At 45.8% G+C, this 22,683-nt stretch overlaps 1 protein-coding gene across 1 annotated transcript in view; it reads right to left on the reverse strand.

Annotated features, from left to right (window-relative positions):
- The window catches only part of LOC147414652 (coiled-coil domain-containing protein 40-like), a 60,983-nt gene extending 58,561 nt beyond the window's left edge, over window positions 1–2,422 (reverse strand). The window contains exons 1-3 of the mRNA XM_086472018.1: window positions 2,404–2,422; window positions 762–992; window positions 387–577 (exon numbers count right to left, since the gene is read on the reverse strand). Coding sequence (XP_086328144.1) covers window positions 387–577; window positions 762–992; window positions 2,404–2,422 — 441 coding nt within the window. The remainder of the gene's footprint in view (window positions 1–386; window positions 578–761; window positions 993–2,403) is intronic.
- Between the last annotated feature and the right edge of the window lie 20,261 nt (window positions 2,423–22,683).

Here is a 22,683-nt window from a genome sequence, read left to right on the forward strand (position 1 = left end):
GCTCACTGTAACGAGTGAGAGGAGTTACATAGTGGGTATTTGTTGACAGCAGAAAGCCACTACTGAGGATATCTGAAAGTCAGAAACACATCAGAAGAGCTGCCTCTGAGAGCCCATCCCCTCGCTCTTGCTGACAGTACTTCTCTTTCAGGAGCACTGAGGAGTATCAGATTTACCCACTACACGGCTCCCTCCTGAGCCTCCCGTTTGGGGTTAACCCTGAGGGAGCAGACACGCTCAGGAGTCAGTACTTCTGCAAAAGCCTGTTTTAAACACGTGGTTTCAGCCTATGGCTGAGCCGCTGCTGACAATCTACCTTGTGTATTTCATACAAATAAAACCAGCAGGTCTGCGAAGAAGAACGACAAGATTGGAGGACTTCTCACATGTTCTAGATCCAAGACAACCAGCTCTGTTTCTTCTACGGTTTCTTCACTTCTTCCACTCGTTTCGTGCCCCTCAGCTCCACGCTGCTGGCATGCCTGTTCCCGCCTTTGGTCACCATGCTCACTGGTGAGCTGATCCAACTGCTCAAAGGCAGTCTCTGAGCAGAGAGAAATGGGTTCTCCAATGTCACCTGGACCCCACCCCCCAAGAAAAAGAAAAAAAAAAAAAGAGAAGAAAAAGACAAAGAAAATGCTTAGATTTCAAAGCGTTGTGCCTCCAGTTGGACTAACAATGACGAGAAAGGGAGAAAACTAGAAACTGTGCTTGACGGGTGGTATGGAGTGTTGTACTGTTAGCAAGGGACTGAAGGATACCTGACTCTGTGCAGCTGTTCCGCTCCGCTGACCACGCAGACACCTGCTGAGGAGCTCCTGAAGGAAGGGGAGGGTTTTCTCTCTCGGTTACTGGCTGCTCCATGTCACCCAACGCAGGAGGACAACTGTCTAATTCGACTTTGTCCAAGAAAGTCTCAGGGGATTTTTTCTGAAACGTAAAATCCACCACCTGAAACAGCTTTTCAGTCTGCCCTGACAATCTGCTTGTTTCTGTCATCACGAGACAAGAACGATGCAGACACAGAATCGGCAAGAGGGCCTTGTTCTAAACTCAGCCCACAGATACACTGGCAAAGCTGTGCCTCTGCCGATTCAAAAACCACCTTTACCCACATGCAGCACGACAGAGGAACCTCTCCAGCTCTGTCACAGCTTTTGTAGACTTTGTGCCTGACCAGTTAGCTTCTCTCTGTTCAGTTCTGGTCGGGTTTGTGTTGGCAGCAACAAAACCGCCCCAGGAGAATTTGAAGTTACAAATACCGGCCATGCCTTCTGTGAATAAGATTGTGTGTGTTATTAGTGTCTCACCTCTGCAGAACTAACAAACAGCTCTGTAGCTCCTCTTTCTGCTGGGGGAAATGTCTCTTTTTGGTCCTGCAGAGGAACGGACCCTTCTTCTTCACTGTCGCTCCCATTCTCCGCCTCTACTGCCTAGCACACACACAGGCAAAAAGCAGAATAGCAGCGTTACAGCAGGTTGTGCATTTGGTTTAATGCTCATGCTACGGTGCTGTAACAACTGCTTTTTGTCATGGGAGTTTAATTTTGAAGTTTAATCTCGTTCACAAAAACAGTCACCCAGGCAGCATGAAGACGGTAAAGATCCTGACAAAAATTCTACACACCACTTTTAATTTCAGATGTGTCTCTGGCTCACGTCTATTTTTTAAAAAAATGCCCTTAGGGATTTTAGTCCTCCAGCTGGTGCTACACGTAGCCAAACTATTATCTTCTTTTTAAAGAGACACCGTTTTATCCCGTACCATCATTTGCCAAATTCAAATATCGTGCAGTACCAACAGACAAAAAAAACTTAGCACCACCAACCTCGAACACAGCCCCCGTACGTGTGTCTGTGAGATGGGGGCAACCTCCCGTTAAACATGCCTACAGCCATCTGGGAGCTGAGTGAGAAGCACATGCTTCAGGACGCTGCTGACACACAGAACTACAACTACATTTAACTTGGTTTTTTTAATAGGCAGGGCAAGACTTCAACAACCGCTCCCTTGTTTTACTTCTCCCTATCGAAACTGCTTCCACGAAGCCATCACTCTGCAAGGAGAGCGTAGGAACATCATGCTGCCCCGCGAACGTTCTGAAGGAAATCACCTCCATAGCAAGAGGCGACGGAACTCGGACGATATCCCGCGCAGCGGAGCCGGATTCCACCCCAGAGCCCTCTGCTGCGGCACCGGCGGCCTCCTCCATATTGCTGGGCTGGGGATGGCCTGTGCCTGCAACCAGAGCGGAGGGAAGAGTGAGAACCAGCCCGGCTCCCCGGGGCCCGCCAGCTGCAGGCCGCCGCGGGGCTGGGCACGGGCACCCGCGGGGCCGGGGAGGCCGGGCGGCCGAGGGCCGGGCGGTTCAAGGCCCGGCCGCGGCCCAGCCCCGCACTCACCCGCCGCCGTCTGCGCCATGTTCCCGTGTTCCCGTTGCCAGGCGACGCAGCAACACCCGGTCACGTGAGCGCTCCGGGCCGCACCACCTCAGCCCGTGGAGGGGGGGGGGAACGCGGGCCGCACCACCTCGGCTCGTGGAGATGGGGGGGGCTGTGGGGGGGGCGCTCGGCCCGCACTACCTCAGCCCGCCGGGCCCGGGGGGGGCCCGCGGCGTCCCGGCCGCCCTGGCGGCGCCAGCCCCGGTGCGGGGCAGCAGGTAACGGCGCCGAGGGCTGGAGTCCGGGCGGGGGGAGCTGCGGGGACGAGGCACCCGGGACGCTGCCCAGCACCCCGGGGATGCATCCATTTTCTTTTATCCCGCTCTTTGTCTTCCCTTCCCACCGGAGCCCCGAGGCGCTCGGTGTGCTGCCGGCTGGGGGCTGGCGGAATGCGAAAGAGTTCATTTTAACTTTATTTTCTGCTGTTCTGGGCTGGCTCCCTAAAGCTTGGGGTGTATTTAGGATTGCCTTCCTTTTGGGGAGGGGGTCCTCTCTCAAATTGCCCCAGTATCTACCTCTTCCTTTGCTGTTATCAGCAGAGACATGAAGGTGGACGGTCGGTGTAATAAGTAACGTATTGTGCTTTGTTCATTAAACCTGTATGGGAAGGTATGGATGGAAGATTTATGTGCCCCCAAGGCTTGATAGCCCAACCGAAGGACATTCGGCAAAGTAAACAGGACCCGCAGCTGAGGGGGTTGAGTAGTCACATTCTTGCATAAGTCCACCCACAGGGCAACGAGGAAGACCTTCAGCCTTCATCCTTACGACCACCAGGAGGCAGAGAAAGACCCCCCAGCAACAGAAGGAACATGCGCAGAGTATCGCCCTGATTGCGACATCGCGAATGCAGGAAATGAGACTGTATATAATGTGCTTACACGAGGCGGGAAGGCGCGAGCCGTTGGCGGAGCGCAGACTCCCCGGCCGCCCAGCGCTGCCTTTGCTCTTGTTCGCTTGCTAATATAATAAAATTCGCATTGGATTTTGACACTTTAAATTGTCCGTGTCTCTACTTATCACAAACAGAATGAGTTAAAAAATTTCAACAAAACAAGGAACAAAGTCTGAAATACAAATTACTGGGATAAACCTATGTTAAGGCAGGTTTATTAAATGCAGTTCTTCTGTCACAGAACAGATTGACAGAACAGTCGAGGTTGGAAGGAACTTCTGGAGACCATCTAGTCCAACCTCCCTGCTCAAAGCCTATGACCTTGTCTAGTCTTTCCGTTGGCTTTGGATTTTTTTATTTGACTTCAGTTTCTACACAAAGGTATTCTGACAAGTGTTCAAGCCATCCAATCACAGTTAACCTTAAGCCCAACAACAAAGAAGCAAAAGAAAAGGTAAGTGAAGGTAGTTTTTCTTCAAGGCAATAAATACTATTAAACATCACCAATTAACATGTGTACGCCCTGCAACTGAAGCATCCTGAACTGACAATAATTATAGCAGTAAGTCTAAAGTTTTACAATACTTACTTCAGAAAAAACAATTCCAAATCTAAGACTTTGCAGCTGTTTAATTTAATATCCACCTACACCTGTTCTTTTACTCATTTTATTGACTCTATCAGCCTGTCAGGGCTCTACATTTTTCAGAATGCAAGATGTATATAGATATGGTCCTACTTTCTATCTCAATGAACAGTGACACAGTAAAGTACTCGGACATTTCCGATCATCACTCCAAGCTGGGCTAAAAACTGGCTGGATGGCCAAGCACAGAGAGTGGTGGTGAAGGGAGTTCAATCCAGCTGGCGGCCGGTCACAAGGGGTGTCCCCCAGGGCTCAGCATTGGGACCGCTCTGGTGTCACATCTTGATGGATGAGCTGGATGAGGGGATCGAGTGCTCCCGCAGGGAGCTTGCAGATGACACCACCTTGGGTGGGAGTGTCGATCTGCTGGAGGGCAGGGAAGCTCTACAGAGGGATCTGGACAGGCTGGATTGCTGGGCCAAGGCCAGTTCCACGAGTTGCAACAAGGTCAAGTGCCGGGTCCTGCACTTCGGCCACAACAACCCCCAGCAGCGCTACAGGCTGGGGAGGAGTGGCTGGGAAGCTGCCCGGCAGAGAGGGACCTGGGGGTGCTGGTCGACAGGCAGCTGAACGTGAGCCGGCAGTGTGCCCAGGTGGGCAAGGCGGCCAACAGCATCCTGGCCTGTGTCAGCCATGGTGTGGCCAGCAGGAGCAGGGAGGGGATCGTGCCCCTGTACTGGGCACTGGTGAGGCCGCCCCTCGAATGCTGCGTGCGGTTTTGGGCCCCTCAGGACAAGACAGACACGGAGGTGCTGGAGCGTGTCCAGAGAAGGGCAGCGAAGCTGGTGAGGGCTCTGGAGAACAGGTCTGATGGGGAGCAGCTGAGGGAGCTGGGGTGGTTTAGTCTGGAGAAGAGGAGGCTGAGGGGAGACCTTACTGCTCTCTGCAACTGCCTGAAAGGAGGCTGGAGTGAGGTGGGGTCGGTCTCTTGTCCCAAGTGACAAGCCATAGGACAAGAGGAAATGTCCTCAAGTTGTGCCAGGGGAGGTTTAGGTTGGACATGAGGAAAATTTTCTTTACTGAAAGAGTGGTCAGACATTGGAACAGGCTGCCCAGGGAGGTGGTGGAGTCACTATCCCTGGAGGTGTTCAAAGACGCACCCATGTGGTGCTCAGGGTCCTGGTTTAGTGGTGGGCTTGGTAGTGTTAGGATAACGGTTGGACCTGATGATCTTAAAGGTCTTTTCCAACCAAAATGATTCTTCTATGTTGCGCCAGGGAGGTTTAGATTGGACAAGAGGATAAATTTCTTTACCGAAAGGGTTATCCAGCATTGGGACAGGCTGCCGAGGGAAGTGGTGGAGTCACCAGCCTTGGAGGTGTTCAAAAAACGTGTTGATGTAGTGCTTCTAGACATGGTTTAGTGCGCATGGTGGTGTTAGGTCAACGGTTGGACTTGATGATCTTAGAGGTCTACTCCAGCCTAATGATTCCATCATTCTATGATCACTACTGGCACAGTTTTAAGAATGGGTCAGTTCATACCTCAGAGCTATTGTTTTAAGCTCTCTGACAGCTCAAGCAGACAGTGTGTTACTGGATTGACTTGGTTTTGGTGTTGAATGTTTCCTGGCAACTACAACTACAGAACTGGTTCTCATTTGAAAACAAAATCAAAAACACAGGTCTACCTCTGTTCCCAAGATACTTTCTTTTATGTCCCCTGGGATTGCTGCTATTATTCTAAGAAGTTTGGCTTTACACAAAATCCTGCTTAAATTGAAGATGGCAAGGAACAGCATGTATTACACAAATCTGCACACAAAGTTCCACCAACAGAACCTTATTGATTCAGGTTGTGAAAATTTATGGCTACTGATCACCATGTTCAGAAAAAGGAATCAAATAGCTACACAAGTTCACTACAAATATTTCAAATCTTACTGTATTAAGCCTTTGAGTGGAATGGATCATCAAAAACAACAGGACTGCTTAAAGAATGGAAGAGAACTTGCATTTCCAATGCACTGAGAAAAAAAATAATAACCACCATCATCATCATTTAGTCGGATCAAAGTAAGTCCTCGCTTTTTATCTGTTATCTGTTTAAAGGCTCCATATTTAATAACAGAGCTTTAATAAAGAACAGAGGACTTCCCACATTTAAGATACCCAGAGGACTTCATTAAGCTCCTCAGTACAACCTGACACCTGAAATAACAACATCCAAACAAAACACAGACATCTCACTGCGTTACTCAAAGGTCCATGGGGACTAAGGGTTTCTGTACAAAAGCCGGGGTAGTACAGATCTGGAAAAAAAACAAAAAACGTAAAGCACACTGGAGACTTTCTGGACTAAATAGTTGCCAAAGGAAGGTGCAATGGAGAGGGGATAAAACTAAACAAAATACAATCCGTTTAACTCCCAGGACACTCTACACTTTGTAAGTGAACAGGACAAAGTCTCCTTATCACAGTAACAGGTAAAACTTGGGGATAACACTATAGATTAGCCATGAGAGGTAGTTTTATGCATTTTATGCATATGAATATAACTTTTGATGAAGCTATTACAAAGTAAACATTTGAAGCCAGTTTATTCCCTACTAGTTGGTTTTCTGTAGTGGTTTTATTGCTTTTTACCCAAGGGCTTACAGAAATAAGCATTAATTAGGTCTTTTTTTTTCCGCTGATGGCAGAATACACACATGGTAATCTGCCCAAACCATTGTTTTCCCATGCTACAGCTACTGGCATAGTAGAAGCTAGCCCTAAAAGAAAAAAAGAGAGGACTAGAAGCTACTGAATATATTTTCCTGTTCATTGTCAGAGAAGTGATTGTCTCGATCTCTTTCAAAACAGACTTTGCTTTATACCCGTGTGTTTAGATACCCTTGCAGCTGGTTACCCTATGGAGAACTCCAAAGATTAACAACCAAATCTGAAGACCCAGGTGAACCTTGTAAAACACCATTCAGTGATTCTGCACCTTCCATACTGGTTTTGTTCAGCCATGTGCCTCTAGTGGTATATTCTACTTTTTGTAGTGAGATGCTCTAAGAGCTTTTACCGGCACATTATGTCAGCTTACGTGCCCCGTCATGACAAGCTTGAGTAAGGAATGCACTTGAACGCCAAGCTATGACTTTTCCTAAAGTCACTGGACGTGACCAGATCCGAAAGCACGCAGGGTGTTAACGTCAACGGTGTGATACACTTTGCAACAGCCCTACTGCTCATTGCTTAGTGAAGACACACCTCAAAAGAGCACTTAAGTCTTCCTCAGAAACTGTCACTGACATTTCCAAGAACTGAAAAGACAGGCTGTCTTTCTGAAGCCGTGCAACAACTTCATGCTAATCATCCAGTGTCAGGAGACAGATCAAGAAGTTGTACAAGTTCAGAAGAACACTGACAAATCATACCTCCAAGTTTTTTGTCCCCGAGGTCGGTTGGAGAGTTATCGCTGCAGTGAACTCACAGTCCACAAAGATCACTAACTAGTAAAATGTTTTGGGGCTGTTGAACTATAAAGTTGCAACTGTCTCTCACTCAAAATAAAAAGGTTGTCAGGACGCACTCAGTTTTGTAAAGCAGTCAGAGTACTACTTAACTAGAGGCTCTAGTTTGAGACTGGAAAACTCTCTGTGAACACCAGTATCACAGAACACAACTATTCCCGTTCTCGTGTTTCAGATTTGGAAGTATTTGCATTTTATTTCCAGTACTAATGGCATCACTTTTGTTCTAGCCAATTTTATTATTTTGCTGTCCTGGCTCCTGGTCCTTTTGAGAGAAAGGTTTAATTCAGTCCTTTGAACAATAACAATGAGGTTACTAACAATGAGTTTAAGAAAGAACTGACACACACAAACTTGTTCAGGCATCCAGAACAAAAGAACCTGGAAGTATTGAGAGCAAAGTTCAGGACGATGAAGAAAAGGATCTATTTTTCATTTGTAATTAGACCAAGAAGGGAAAATGCTATAAAGTAGATTCAAATCATTCAGATCAGATTACCAGTGCAGCACTGTGCCAAATTATAAATTAGGACTTTACTTCATTTGACATTTTTATTGATATTAGAAGCATTTTCCAAAGCCTCAGTAGAAATTGATGGAAAAACCAAAATCTGAACTCTCACACCCTAACCATCAGACTGCTCTTCAGTCAACACTTACTCTTCCAGTGGTCATTCCAACACTTGGGACAACTGAAATAAACAGACTGTAACCAGGAATAAAAATCTGTGCTTTAAAAGTATTTTGCATAGTTAAGGCCAACACTTGACTGATTATTGCAAGTCCTGGCCAATTAACTTGAGTATATCAAAAGTAAAATAAACACAAAGTGCATTGAGAGCAAAGCACAAACCAACAGGAACTTCTCACACAGGTGACCGCCACAGCATAGTATTAATAGCGATGGCTGGGGCTGGGACAACCACCTGAAAACCTCCTATTGACGGAAAGTAAGACTAAGGCTTGTGCAACTCTACAGAGAAGCTGGCCATTCAAATCCCTGGGGCTCTAGCCGTTTAAGAGACAAAGAATTCCTTTATTTCTAGGAAAAGCAGAAAAGAATTGCCATCGAAACCACCAGAAGACCTTGAGATCTAAAACCACAGGTCAGGCTATTTATTTTGTCGTGGCTTTGGTCAGAAACTCATTCAGCAGTGTCACCGGGGTGTTTCTGCACTGTCCTGTTCTAAAATGAATGCTCCAGCAAACTTCATATTCATTTCTTCAGAAAAAAAACTCAAAACAAAACAAAAACCAACCTTTAAGAGAAAAACCCACTATATTTCTAGCTCTTTGATGACAAAGGCAGACTTCCAAATAAGAATCATTTCAACCCTGTGCCTGTAGAAAAATTGTTCCTCTGCCTCCTCTGTTGCTATTCAGAGATTTCTAAGCAGCTACGAGTCCCGACCAGACAAACGTAACAAATTCAAACACTCCTGGCAGAGGCCTGTTTATTATTTTCCAGTATGACTGTCTGCCAAGTTTCCCTGTCCAGGGTTTGGCTTGGCTTTGTTTGGCCTTTTTTTTTTTTTAAAAAAAAAAGAAAAGAACTGTGTGAGCTAAGCTGTGTCAGGGACTCTCCTTCCAACAGTTCTTGCAGAAAATGGAAGTGCACCAGCACGTATGCAGACTTGTATCTGAATACGGTTCAAAACCATTAGAAGACACAGCACAGTCAAAACTTTAGTCTTCAAAAACCAAAATGCTATGCTGTGAGTCTTGGAAATCATTTACCAGTACAGAATACTCAAAGTTGTTTTTAACACATGATGAAAAAAGCATAAACTTTAATGAAATCAAGCTGAAATTGATGAACACAGACAACTTTGGCTCCCCTCAAAATACAACCTTTTAATAACACCTTTGGTTTGATGACTTTTCAATGCAATCCTACAGCGCCTGTTTCCAGTCTATTGCCCATCAGTTTAGCTGTACAAATCTGCACACAGCGTTACAGCACAAAGGCACAGATCTGGTGAGGGTTTCTTAGAAGCACTGCTGCATGCTGTTATCTTAAATGATGGTCTTGTGATTAAGGCACCTAAAGGCAAGAAAAGGAGGACGAACCCCCCTTCAAATCCCTCGCGACCCTGTACAGGTCATCCAATCCCTCGCTCTATATTCCACATCTAAAATACCAAATTAAGAATTGCTCAAATATTTTAAATTTTTAAAAATCATTTGCTAACTGCATACGTGGCACTCAGACACAAAGGCAGTCAGGCAGTCTGTATGGGCGATAAACACTGAAAACAATTTCTTTGCAGGAGTAGAATTAAAAGCAAGAAAAACATCAAGAGCCTTTGCAAAGGTTCTGCACACAATTCTCAGCTTTCAATCTGAACACAGTCTGGAAAGGCCAACGTGAAGGAATCATCCTCTGGCGAGAGTTTAATCCAATCTCAAATAACTCCAGTAAAAGCACCCAACAACAGAGATATTGCTTAAAAGGGCAGGGGTTTGACACGGCAAGCCTTTTGATTACTCTTGCTATTAGGAGGTTTTCAGGTCTTGAGGTACAAAACTCTGTTCAGGACATGAACTGGGGAGTTGTGGGGGAGACAAAACCCTGAAGTTATGACTGCATGAACAACAGCAATCACTTAAAAGTTACCATCCTGAAGAACTAAAAACTTAAGCCCATACACGACTCACAAATGAGACCGTGGGTTCTGCTGCTTCTCTCCTACAAATAAGTAACTCTCCTTGACAATTATGCATTAGAAAAATGCAGGGCTCCAATTATTGTTTCTAACTAAAAACATTTGTAGCGTATTTCTAGGAAAAAAGGATTAAGGGTGGAACTCCTGGAGGCAGCCAGACATACACTGACTTTATAGGAATTGTGATCATTCTATACTTTTGAAAAACCACGTTCTCGATGTTACGGAGCCAGACCAGGCAGATCATCTCCTGACAAACTTCCTTGCACCCAACGGAAGGATTGCCCCTTGAAATTTTAATCATGTCTCAACTATTAAGAAACTGTCTTAAAACAAAAAGATAGATCTAATACATGATTTCCTACAACAACGGCAAGCTAACAAAAATATTTAAAGGTGACATTTTGGACACATTCATCCTGTTATTGTGGCTGCTACTGGTCAATAGCCAGGGATCAAGGTCTCTGTTAACACAGACAACTCCAGAACATAATCCTCACATGAATACACTACCTCTAGTGCTAGCAGTACCCTGGTTTGAGGAGCTGAAACAGCAGAATTCCTCTGCAGAGCTTCAGTGTGTGCAGCATTTCAGGACACACAACTGGTAGAAAATCCCCTGCCCTTCTTTAGTTACTCATCGCAGCATCCACAGGCAGCTCACAAAATACTCTGAAACAGTAAACTACTTTCAGCTCCAGAACAGCTCAAACCTCCATTAGTGCTAACAAAGAACTCAGTCATTTGAGGACAACAGACTGAGTCGACCTCCAGAAGAAAAAACCCGAACCAAAACACCCCCCAGCCCTCCTCAGCTCAGCAAATAAATCGCATCAGGCTTTCCCCTCTGCTTCCCCCTGCCCCACAATTCTAAGTGACTTTCTAGTCTAAAGGCACTCACAAATAGCCACACCGTGCCTTTGTCCAAACAAGCCCAATGAAATCAGACGGCTTCAGAAAGCAACATTTACGCCGTGTGACGGCTGCTGCATCAAACCCTCGCACTAGGAAACTCCTGTTCACTATTGCACACCACGAAACATCTAGGATTATTAACGAAACATAAAAGAAAAATAATGCAAGCTACTGGATTTGAAAACTCAGCCATCCACCGTCGAGGAAGGTGCAGATTCAACTGTATGACCAAGCTTCCAGTTTCAACTGATGGCTGCTGCAAAGCAGCTGTAAAAACGGCCAAAGTTTTGTACTACTCAGTTTTAAGCATTACTTGTGCTTCTCCTGACCCTTCTACACCAAATTATCTATCTTCAGATAATAAAAGCATTACGCTGCAATCTTAGTCGCCAAGGTTTCTCCTAAACCAACTTCTTACTAAAGGGTCTTTGGCCAACGCCACTCTGATCTACTGTTACTTTTCCATCACCATTTTATCTCCACAACTTTATTGTCAAATGTATAAGCTTCAGCCTCTCGCCGTCAATGTTCTGCTATCAAAATACCAAGTCCCTGGTCATGAGGGTACTACAAGTAAAAAAATGGAACCGCTCAACCTTTAGAAACTACAGAATTCAAACATCCAGTGAAATTAAATGGTTTACTATGAGACAGATGACTATTGACAGAAACCAGATTATTAATAAAATTAAAATATCGCATTGCTAGTGGTTTCCACAAGAGAATGACATTCTGAAAAAGCCGAAGACTATCTTGGAAAGAATCAGATGTTGCTAAGGTTTTCTTTCAACAACTCAAGCTCCCACAAAACAAGTAAGGTATTTATGGAAGCAACTGAAGAACATGACAAACAAACAGGCTACAGAAAGCCCCCTGAGCCTAAAGAAGAGATGATCAGTTGAAGAAGTGACCTGTTTCTCACTGTGTTTGTGTTTTGTTCTGTTTTTTAAGTCTGCCACATAGGCACCTAGATTAGGCAGCTCCACCAAGCTTTCTCCGCCAGCAAAAGTATTTTCTTGTGCACGCATCACCCTGCAGTCAGGCTTGAAGTCTGGCTGGTTTTAGTTTATTTCTGCTGATAGACGGGCAAGATGAACACTAGATATTTGGAATTCATTTTATTCACATTTTCACATCCCTTAACCTAAATATAACCACCCAAATTTTCACAAAAGCAGGCAACACAAAACGTGCTCACAAACTGCACAGTGCTCACAAGAACACTGTAGTTCTCCACTATGTTCAACACCTCTTGGACACTTCTCAGCCAGGGGGACTTTGTTGTCCTTCTCTCCCACTGCACAGAGCAATCAACCTCACCTAACACTTCATCTACTTCCACAAGTCTGGAGATAAGAAATTCCAGGGGATGAGTCAGCCCCGTGAACCAAAGCAAGCGAAACCAAAAGGGAGCACCTTGGATCACTGGTCCCTGTTGTCGCAACTCCCACGTCAGCATTTTCTGCAGCCCTGGCTCTCAGCGCTCTCTTCCTCCAGCCACCCCCACCCTCCCCTCCACCTCACCTCACATGCTCTGCATCTCCCTTTCCGCTCCCAGCCTTCCTTTCAACACATCCTCCCCTCCTCCTGTTTGTCCACTCGGGCAATCCCTCCTACAAAACCCCACTTCAAAATGACGACTAACAATATTGCCATGCCATCTGTTTTCGTAATATATCACTCTTCCTACACCTTTTAACTCCTCCTTTTATAGAGAGCAGAATTCTTTTGGAGTGAGGACTATCCACCATTACACTGTCTAAAACAACTGGTTTCTGTTCTTAAGTCTTTCATCTTTAATATAGCCGTGGTTAAAAACGACTATGTATTTCCTTGATTAGGTTTCCAACTGCTGGCATAAGAACACAAGCTCACCAAAACCTGACATGCTGGCACAACCTCTAAATGCTTAGCAGAGCTTTAGTCTGTTCTTCCCACCTATCCTATGGTGGGTGGTTTTGTTGGTGGGTTTTGGAGGTGTTTCAAGCACCAGACTCAAACCAGAAATCTAGACTGTAAAGGTACTAAATCCATCTCTGCATGGGCATTGCAGGTTCACAAACATACATGTGAATGCACAAATTCCTTAAGAACCATCCATTAAAAAAGAACATAATAAAGAATGACCTGAATTACCATGGCAAGTTAAATTACTTTATGCACAACATATGCCACTCTTCTGAAGTAAAGAAAACATGGGACAATTTAAAACTGTATTTCTGGTACAGAACACCTTCTTAGTCAAATGACGACTTATATTCAGTTATTTTAGATCATTCCTGTGTTTTCTGTTCAGGTAATACATACCATCAAAAATCAGAAAATACAGACCCAGGATTTGTCACTATTACTTTAGTCATACCATACCCAAGATATCTACATAAAAGTTTTCTAAAAGCTACAGAACAAGCCTTGCTGTAATCAGAAATGAAATGCATCACGTACACGTTCACCCCAGAGGACAGCATGTTAAAAAAAGGAAGAGGTAACAACAAAACACACCCTGGAGAGCTCTAAACCAGATTTGGCTGTTATGCAGCGGAGAGAGAAATGAAACTGAAGTGAGGAGAAGCAGCCTTGTGGTAATGCAACACAGAGGCCAGTCACTAGTGGTGCTCCAGAGGTCAACACTGAGGCCAATATTGCTGAACACCTTCATTAACGGCCTGGACAGCGAACAGGTGTACCCTCAGCAGGTCTGCAGATGCTAACATTTGGAGGAGTGCCTTACACACCAGAGGGTGGTGCTGACATTCAGCAGGACCTCGGCAGGCCGGAGAAACGGGCAGAGAGGAATCTCCTGAAGCCCTACAAGGGGAAATGCAAAGTCCTCACGCGGGGAGGAATAACCCCGTCCCTCACTGCGGGCTGGAGGCAGACTGTCTGGAAAGCAGCTCTGCAGAACAGGACCCGGGGTCCTGGGTGAAGCAGCCAGCAACGCGCCTCGGCCACAAAGGCGGCCAACAGTGTCCCGGGCTGCATTAGGAAGAGCACCAGCAGGTCGAGGGACGTGACCCTTTCCCTCTGCTCAGCACTGGTGAGACACATCTGGAGTGCTGGGCCCAGGTCTAGGCTCCCCAGTACAAGGCAAACACGGACATACTGGAGCCCGATTAAGGGCTTGGAGCATCGGACATACAAGGGAAGGCTGTGTGAGCCAGGATTTTGTAGCCTCAAGAAGGACTGGGGGTGGCAGGAAAGAATCTTATCGATGCGTATAAAAACCCGATGGGAAGCAGTAAAAAAGAGTGGGTCTGACTCACCCAAGTGGTGCCCAGTGAACGGACAAGAGGCAACAGGCACAACTGGAAACACAAGAAACTTAAAAAGGAAGTTTTGGGTGGGTTTGGTTTCTTTCTTCCCCCCTGCTCCTTGCTGTTTGTTTTGTTTTTCTATGAGGGTGGTCAAACACTGGAACTTACCCAGACAGGTTGTGGTGTTTCCATCCCTGGAGCTGGTCTAGGTGACCCTGATGGAAGCAGGGCGCTTGGACTAACTAAACGATCTCTAGAGGTCCCTTCCAACCTGAACATTAATCTGAGGGTAAAAAACCCACTTCTGTGGTAGGAAACAGAGGAACAGATAATACTCGCAGCAGAACTGGGTTGGTGTTCCTGCTGCTATTTACACCTAACAGTAAAGATGATTAAGCCTCAGTACTACAAAGCTAATTCAAACAGCTCAAAAATCCAAATATTTGTTACCAAGTATTTATAAAACCAGCTTCATTTTACCTCAATGTAAGAAACTGCCTGTAATCTCTCTCAGTTTCCTACAGACAGCACACCAGGTTTCACTGCTTACAAATGTGAATGCCACAAAACCGTTTGCTTAACAGTCAACAGATAAAACCACACAAGAACATGAAGGAAGATTCACCTGTGATGAAAGTCTTTTGTAACATTTTAGCTAGGTTAAATATACAGCTTTTTAAAAGGAAATACAAAAGCTGCTGTATCGAGAACTCCAGAAAACAACCTCCTCCACTGGATGACAAATATAATAGGGGTGGCAGCAATAAAAACGTGTTCATTACTGATCTGAAGGCAGGACCCGCAGAAGTGAGGCCCAAATCAGTTTCCAGATCCCACTGCTTAACCAGAACTGTGCTACACAGAAACCCACCTCGGCAGTTTCAAACACAAAAGGAAAGACTCACTGTACATCTCATCATACACAACTCAGAAAACTTGTATTGCAAACCTCCCCTGAGGAGCAATGCCAAGCATTATGGATTAGCTGCAACATCCCACAGCCCTTTCAACATTCCCACTGGGTACCGCGTACTGATATTGCACCTGAAACAGGACATACAGCCTTGCTGTAGCACACACTGGTTTAGGCAGCAAACAGCACAGAGGCACAACTGGGATGGAAATAAGCAGGGTCTGCTCCTACTTTCTCTGCAAGTTTCAGGAAAAGAACCTGTCACTGAGGAACAAACCCAAGCTGACATGGTCTCTGGAGTTAATCTCTTTCTTTTCTTCTGCTTTTCAAATCTAAATCAGTTTTCACTAACAGTGCCAAAACCTGCCAGTAACTTTTACAGCTGCAGGGTCATCAACTTCAAGACAGCTACTTGGCAACCTTTCCACACCATTTGGATGCGACTGTGTTCACCCGGACACACAAACAGGCTGTACAGAGAGAGACAACATAAGACAGACAACTGTTTTCAGGCCAGCATGTTATTTTGAGGAGGTTCACTTTACACCCTGAAAAAGAAGATGTTTCAACAAGCAGCCAAAGAGCACCCTTAAGAAGTATGTGACAGAACTGGAAGTTGTAGCTGAGAGAGATAAGCTGTTAGCCTGCTTCCAGGGGCACTGATCATAAACATCAGTCCCAAGTTATATATTAGACCCAGTATAGATGCAGCTACTTTGTGAAACACTTTGAAGCCTCCAGCTGATGGAGTTGTAAGCATGCAGTGTCAGCTATACGTGTATTTGTTTGATCGAATTACAAAAGCACGAATATATTCAGTGACTTGATCAAGAGGTGACCCACAGTGGCAAACCGAAGAACGGTTATGAAAGCAATATCTGCATTCTAGAACACCGATTTTGTCACAGTATTTTAAGGTTTATTCAAGAAACAGAACTAAAGCAAGCTGTATATACGGTACCATAGATGGGTACTAAATTTGCTACTGAACGAGTTTCATGCCAGCAGAGCTGAATCTCGCAGTCTATTCAGGCAGCCTCTCATTGCTCAAACAACTCAGCAGGCAATCTATACAAAGTATGGAACAAACGCCCCCAAAATGGAGAAGGTTCTTCAAAAACACCCCCACGACACACCAGACAACACATCCTTTTAAGAACCAGGGAAGGTAGAGGCTAATGACCTCCCATCTCATCACTGACAAAATTCCAACACTGAAAACAATCTCAGAATAACTACACGGTCTCCAATTCCTCAGTCCTACTCCAGCCCTATTCACAGCTCACAGAAGCTATAAACCTCTGGAGAAAAAAGAGAAACAAAAGGACAGGAGGCTATTTTCCAAAGAGCTCTTCAGAAGCACGAGAAGCCTGCCCGTGCGAGGCGCAGAAATGGTGTGCTGGAAGCAGAGCTACACTGTACGATGCCGACAATCTGCGAGGCCACGCTGCAGCCCGCAGAATAACCCCCTGTCCGGAGCTGGACGCTGGGGTAGTTTGGGAGAGGGTGTGAGAAAGGAAGGCAGAGGCATAAGCCGCACCACAATGCCTGTATCCGCTTTGCAGCCTCAGCCCCTCCCTATGAAACCGCAGAAGGGACTGGAAGGCTGTGGACAAGAAGTGCCCACTTCTGAAAAACGGAACACGGGAAGTGACGGCAACTGGAACGATGCCGGGCCGTGAGCATTGGGACAGTGAACCAAGGAGGCTACGGGGCAGGAGCACTGCGGGAAATGAAAAGTTAATCCCGAGCTGAGTGTAGAAAGCAGCGAGTTCCTGCCATGAGCTCATTCCTTCTCAAGTGAGCAGCAGTGAAGGAGAGACAGACACTTGGATGGCATCAGATACACAGCCCAGCCAGGGGAGGGAAGGGAAGAACAGAGGAAAGAAGAGAAGCAGGCCCCCTCACTGAGCCAGACCAGAGCTACTGCTGCTAGAAGGGAGCCGGATTAGAGCTGGAGCACTTGCCTCTGCTTTTTTCCCCTCTCAGAAAACCAAGGAGAAGCCACCAAACTTAGACACCTACCTGAAATGCATTCAGATTTTGCTGACTGCAAACCCCTACTCTGAATCACACCTAGCCTCAGAAAAACTCGCCATCAAAAGCACGCAAGAGTGACTTCAGAACATCCTCCTCTTTGGCTGAGTGTTTGTGCTGCCCTGAAGTAAGATTCATTCTTGGATCAGTGATTTCATAATGTAAAATACAAAACCCTTCAAAAAGAGACAAATACATAAGGTGGCAGTTAAGGACAGCAGTTATAATATTCCTCAAATTACACGTTGCTTTCTCTTAGGTAAATTCCTAATCTGCCTTCTCCAAAGGCCCTCCTGTCAACTGAACACACATTTCCCAGGCTAACACCCTTCAAATGCAATTTTAAAACGTGTACCTATTTCTGTAAAATTTGTCACGTAGCAGCCTCAAATCAGAATTCTGATTTTTAAAAACACTTCACCTATCTGTTTTACAACACTCATCACACCCCAACAGGTATCTTGTATGCTGTTTACTCTCAGTGTCCTCAGCTGCTTTGCACTCAGGCTTGTTAAGCAAAGCAGTAATTTAGCAACGTCGGCTCGTTTGTTAATGTCTCCCCTAACATGACATCTAGTCTCCCTCTGATTTCTTTACGGCTGGATTTACAGCTTGGTTCTGTCTTCCTGCAGCTGAATAAGCACCTGACAGAAACGCCCAACTGAACAGTCACATACTCATTTTGAAGCAGTCACGGAAATCTTGAGGAAAGACTCAAGAGCTTGAAATGGCCAAGAGCTGGTAGGAAATAAATCAAAACTTTGATACCTCCATACACCCCAAGTTAGCAACAAGAACAATTCAAGAATCACCAACTAAACAAAAGGCCGTATGTAAACAGAAAACCCCATTTTCATTATGATTTTTCTCTAATAAACAGGCCTTGCAATTTCTCAAAGGGGTTTTTTTGTGTGTTGAAAGGAAATACTGCCTTAGAAGGTAACAAAATTTTGTTTCACAGTTCAGCATTGCCTAGTGAATTACAAGCTATTGTTTCTATATATAAGCAGCAACATTGTGAGACTCCTTTAGAGATACAAAGACTACCGCATCAAATAATACCGACAACCTTGCACCTCAAAGCATGAATTTAACTCTGCTTTCATTGTATTACCACCACAGCAGCGTTACAGCATTTCTGAAATTACACTTTTGTCCAAGTCACTGTGTCAACAGACAAGCCAGTCTGCTCCAAGCACCGAAGGGCTAAAATGGAATAAAACGGCTCAACCAGCTAAGATGCATTCAAACATGAATTCTAGTGGTGCTTCACTTCACTTTGCTACTGTAGTCAAAATTTTACTCTCTGTATTTTACAGAACAACAGAAAATCGTAGGCGGATTTTTGGGTTCAAACAAAAGTTTGATGCCTTGCCTTTCAAGCTCTTACTACGTAAAGATGCAGGACATCAAGAGAGGACCCTAGCCCATAGTCTTGCCAAATGCAACGAGATTTCTCCTTCAGAAGACCTACAGAAGTTGTCAAACCTTAGTGCCAGCACAGTCCATTCGAGGAGCTGATCCTTCCACCATTTTCAATTAAAAGTCAGGGTTTCACTTCCCCCAACCACCACAGCACAAACCACTTTAACTTCCTAGATTGTACCAGCAAACCTTTACAAACCGATGGCTGAGCACAGGAGCACACAAAAGCCCTCAGAGAGAAGAACACTGGCAGGCCTTGTTCATACACCTCGCTGAGCACAACCCCTCCAGAAGAAGAGGCAGAAAGACTAGGTAGGCAGCTCCAGAGCCAGCGCCCACAGCTGGCACTAGCCACGAGCTGCAGCACTGCTGGACGTTCGGCTTCTGAACATCCGCATCAGCCGCTTCCACGTGCCCATCCGCCCCTTCACTGCGCAGGTGGAACGAGGAGCCTGGGCTGACCCTGACTCCCCAGCAGCTGCCCAGCCTGGACACCCAGCCTGACACAGACGGAGGCTGGTGCAGAGCTCCCCACGCCAGAGGAGCAGCAGCCTGTACAGGCAGGGTGGGTGGCTGGCAGGCAGGCAGCCCGGCAGCTGAGCGCCTTCCTGCAGGCAAGACACGCACGTCAGACCCCGTGAGAAAGGGTCGTTCTGATCCCTACCAACTCCAGGGAAGACAAGCATCGCGCTGCCTGCGAGCCAAACAGGAAGGACACTCCACTCTCTTGTACAGCAGGTTAGAAGTTGTTTCTGCTATTTCTTTCTCCTCAAAGAAAATGTCAGTGTGGACACAGGCGATTACACTTGATTTCGTTCTGTATTTCAACTCTCAAGCAAATAATTGGATAGGTGCCTCTCTGAAGTCACCTACAGGACTTCTGACAATGACTGCGTGGGTCCAACACCTCTGAAAAGAGACAGAATTACATTTATCTCCTTTTTTTTTTAAAAAAAAAAAAAAACAAACCACAGATGTAATAAGAAGTTCTTGAAGCTTATTAGCAATCATCACTAAAGGTATAGAAAGTAAAAAAAGCCATTACAAAGTTTCACATGGAAACAGATAGAAAATGGCCAAATCACACTTCCTTTGCAGACTATAGTGAAGTGTCTTCTCTAACCAAGACAAATTAGAAACGCCTGTATTATGCAAACTCATATCACAGTTTACGGCTTGAGAAGCCAGGGATTTCCTACTGTGTTTCTAACAGCTGGACAACTAAACTACTTCACTCTTTACTTTGTGATGCCGCATTCGTGATATGGCAGAGCCTAAACATTTTCTTAAAAGAAAATGAGCCTGAAGGAGTTAACCTCACACACAGAAAGCCTGATACCTGCCAGACCACCTCAGGCTCTACAGTTTTTAATAATGAATAGTTACTCATGCATTGCATAAATATTATTACATCATATCTTGTATGTATGCAAAATCAGAACTACAATAAAATAGGCTCCTCTGTTTCAATATTGTATCAATTAACCCACTCATCCACTTAATTTGGAGCTGTAGATGCATCAGGTCACAACAGCTTTAACATCTCACATGCCTCTGTGTCTAAACAGGAACAGACAGACCATTCTAAATACAAAAAAACCCAACCCACCACCACCAACAACAAAAGCCCCAACAAAAAAAACTTGCTCTACCATAATAACTGGGTGAGAGGAAAGATACCATTACTGTGCTTTTTTATTATGTTTTTGTCTTGCCTAACATCTAATGTACATATCAACACCTCACTTTCAAGATGTAAGTCAATAAAACACGTAGAAATACCTTCATCCCCAAGGTCAGCATTACACAACATGAGTATAAAATGGATCACAACAAGGACGCTGAACATGGCTCACACCTCAAAGAACACGGCTTTTTTTCCAACTCGGTAATTAATGCATGAGTAAACTACAATAAGTATTACATTCATTTTCCTAAATATTAAACTCATTAGAAATTTGTTCTGACGGTCAGAAACACACTTGAGACACGGGAAGACTGTAACCCTGAGCCCATGGGGAAGGGGCAACGAAGAAGTGGGATGTGACATGAGGAAGTCTCGGGGGCAACACGGGCCAGGGGTTAGGACGTTCCCTTCTGCAGCGCAGCACCAGTGCCCGCCGTTGTAGGCAGTTTGTACCACGCTAGCGTAGGACCACCATAAACCCCCCACTTTGCAAGTCCTGCACAAGTCTCCCTTGTGACTACGCCCAGAGGTCTCCCCTCGCACGCTCACCCCTTCGCCACCCGCCCCGCAGGAACACACCTCCTGCTGTGCCGCCTCCACCCCCGTGCCCACAGACTGACCCCCCAGGTGACAACCCAGGAATCATTTACAGCCACATGAAACATCTGAATTCGAATTACTTCACATCTCCAGCTTCTGACTAGCAGCACGAAATTCAGTGGCTTTAATTGTGAAACAACCTTTCCTAATTCTAAGCTGCTGAAATAGGCTGCTGAGTCAGCACCGTATAAAAACTTAAGTCTTACGCTAAAGGGGGAGATGAAAACACAAGAATTTGTGCCCCCCTGTGCTGCACAGTAATCCCACCCCGAAATTCCGCTCCCCGTGGCTGAGCGCAGGCTGTATCTAACAGACCCCAGCCTGGCACGAGCAAACCTGTCCCCACGGCATTCCAGAAGTCTGGGCAGAGACCGACTGCTGCTCCTGGCCCCGGCAACTCGGACCCGGGGGTCTCCCTCTTCACCACCTGATGTTGCCCTTGGCAAGCGAGCCCTGGTTTGAACACCTCCCCAGCAACCCACCAGCACAACTGGTCTTGTACCAGACAGCTGCCCTTTTTCCTGACAGAAGCAAGGGGCTCGAGGAACTGGAAGACCAGCAGCCAATTATCTTTCCTAATCACAAAACAACCCCGCAGACCCTTACTTCAGCTGATGGCAAACTCCTTCCGTTCACAGCTCAGTCCTTGCACAGTCCTCACCATCCTCCAGGAAACTGGGTGGGCCTGGAAATAACTGGGTTCTCTGGACATACACACACTCTTCACCTTGAAGGTGTACTGATAGCTACACCCACAAGGTACCGCAGGGGTCACAGCATACAGGCCTGTTCTTCTGCCAGAATAAAACACACAGCGCACACCCAGAAACCTGTACCGTGAACTCTGATCTGAGAATCAGAGCTTTTAAAATCCCCAGTTGCTGACACTGCTGAACTGGTAAAGCATGGTAGAGGTGTAAAGCTTTTCCAAGAAACTTCTCTGCCTACATTGTATTTACGTGCACAGGCTACAGGTATTTAGAGGTTCTTATTCGTGAGTGCCTAAATTTTAACCAAACCTTCTGAAGCACAGCAAGTTCTCCACTACTTCAGGGTTCTTTGTTTTCGAGGAGACTTTCACACTTGGAATCAGCCTGTCTCTAGTTAGATGAAGCTAGCCATTTCCCTCCCCCTTCATTGCCAAAAAAAGCTTGTTTCATGTCCCCCCGAGATGGAGGTGTTTGTTAACTGACCTGCTCCCGTCTCTCCAATCCCACACGTGGGACCAGTCCGTAAGTATTGCCTCGGGGTTGCTCAGCCACAGCTTTCCAGGCTCAGCTTCTCCTCGTCCACCAAGCACCTTGTAAAAAAAGACGTAATTACAAAAGTTACTGCCTTTGCAAAGTTGTGGGATTCTAACTGGGCAGAAAAGTTCCCCAAGTCATCATACTATCCAGTGTTACAGCACCCTCAAACACAGGGCTCAACTGGTGGTTCACAGGAAGGCCGAACACTCCTGCCTCGAGCACAGTCACACTCAGAAGCACCAGGAACACCTTTGGGGGCTGTAGCAGTTTGGGCTGTCTAATTGCAGTCCACGGGCCTCAGTCCGTTAGAGTTTGCATCCAGCAGCGTGCCTGGCTACGTCACCCCTGAGCCATGACTCTTCCCAGTCCTTCTCCCTCCACCTCTACCAGGAGAGTTGTTTCAAGGGACACAGGAAAAGTTGTGTTTAGAAAAATCCAAACAAAACCACAAAAAATAAAACAAGAGATAATTCTAAAGCCTCACTGATTTAAT

The sequence above is a fragment of the Leptosomus discolor genome, chromosome 12, assembly GCF_034619465.1.
Source record: "Leptosomus discolor isolate bLepDis1 chromosome 12, bLepDis1.hap2, whole genome shotgun sequence".
NCBI lineage: Eukaryota > Metazoa > Chordata > Aves > Leptosomiformes > Leptosomidae > Leptosomus > Leptosomus discolor.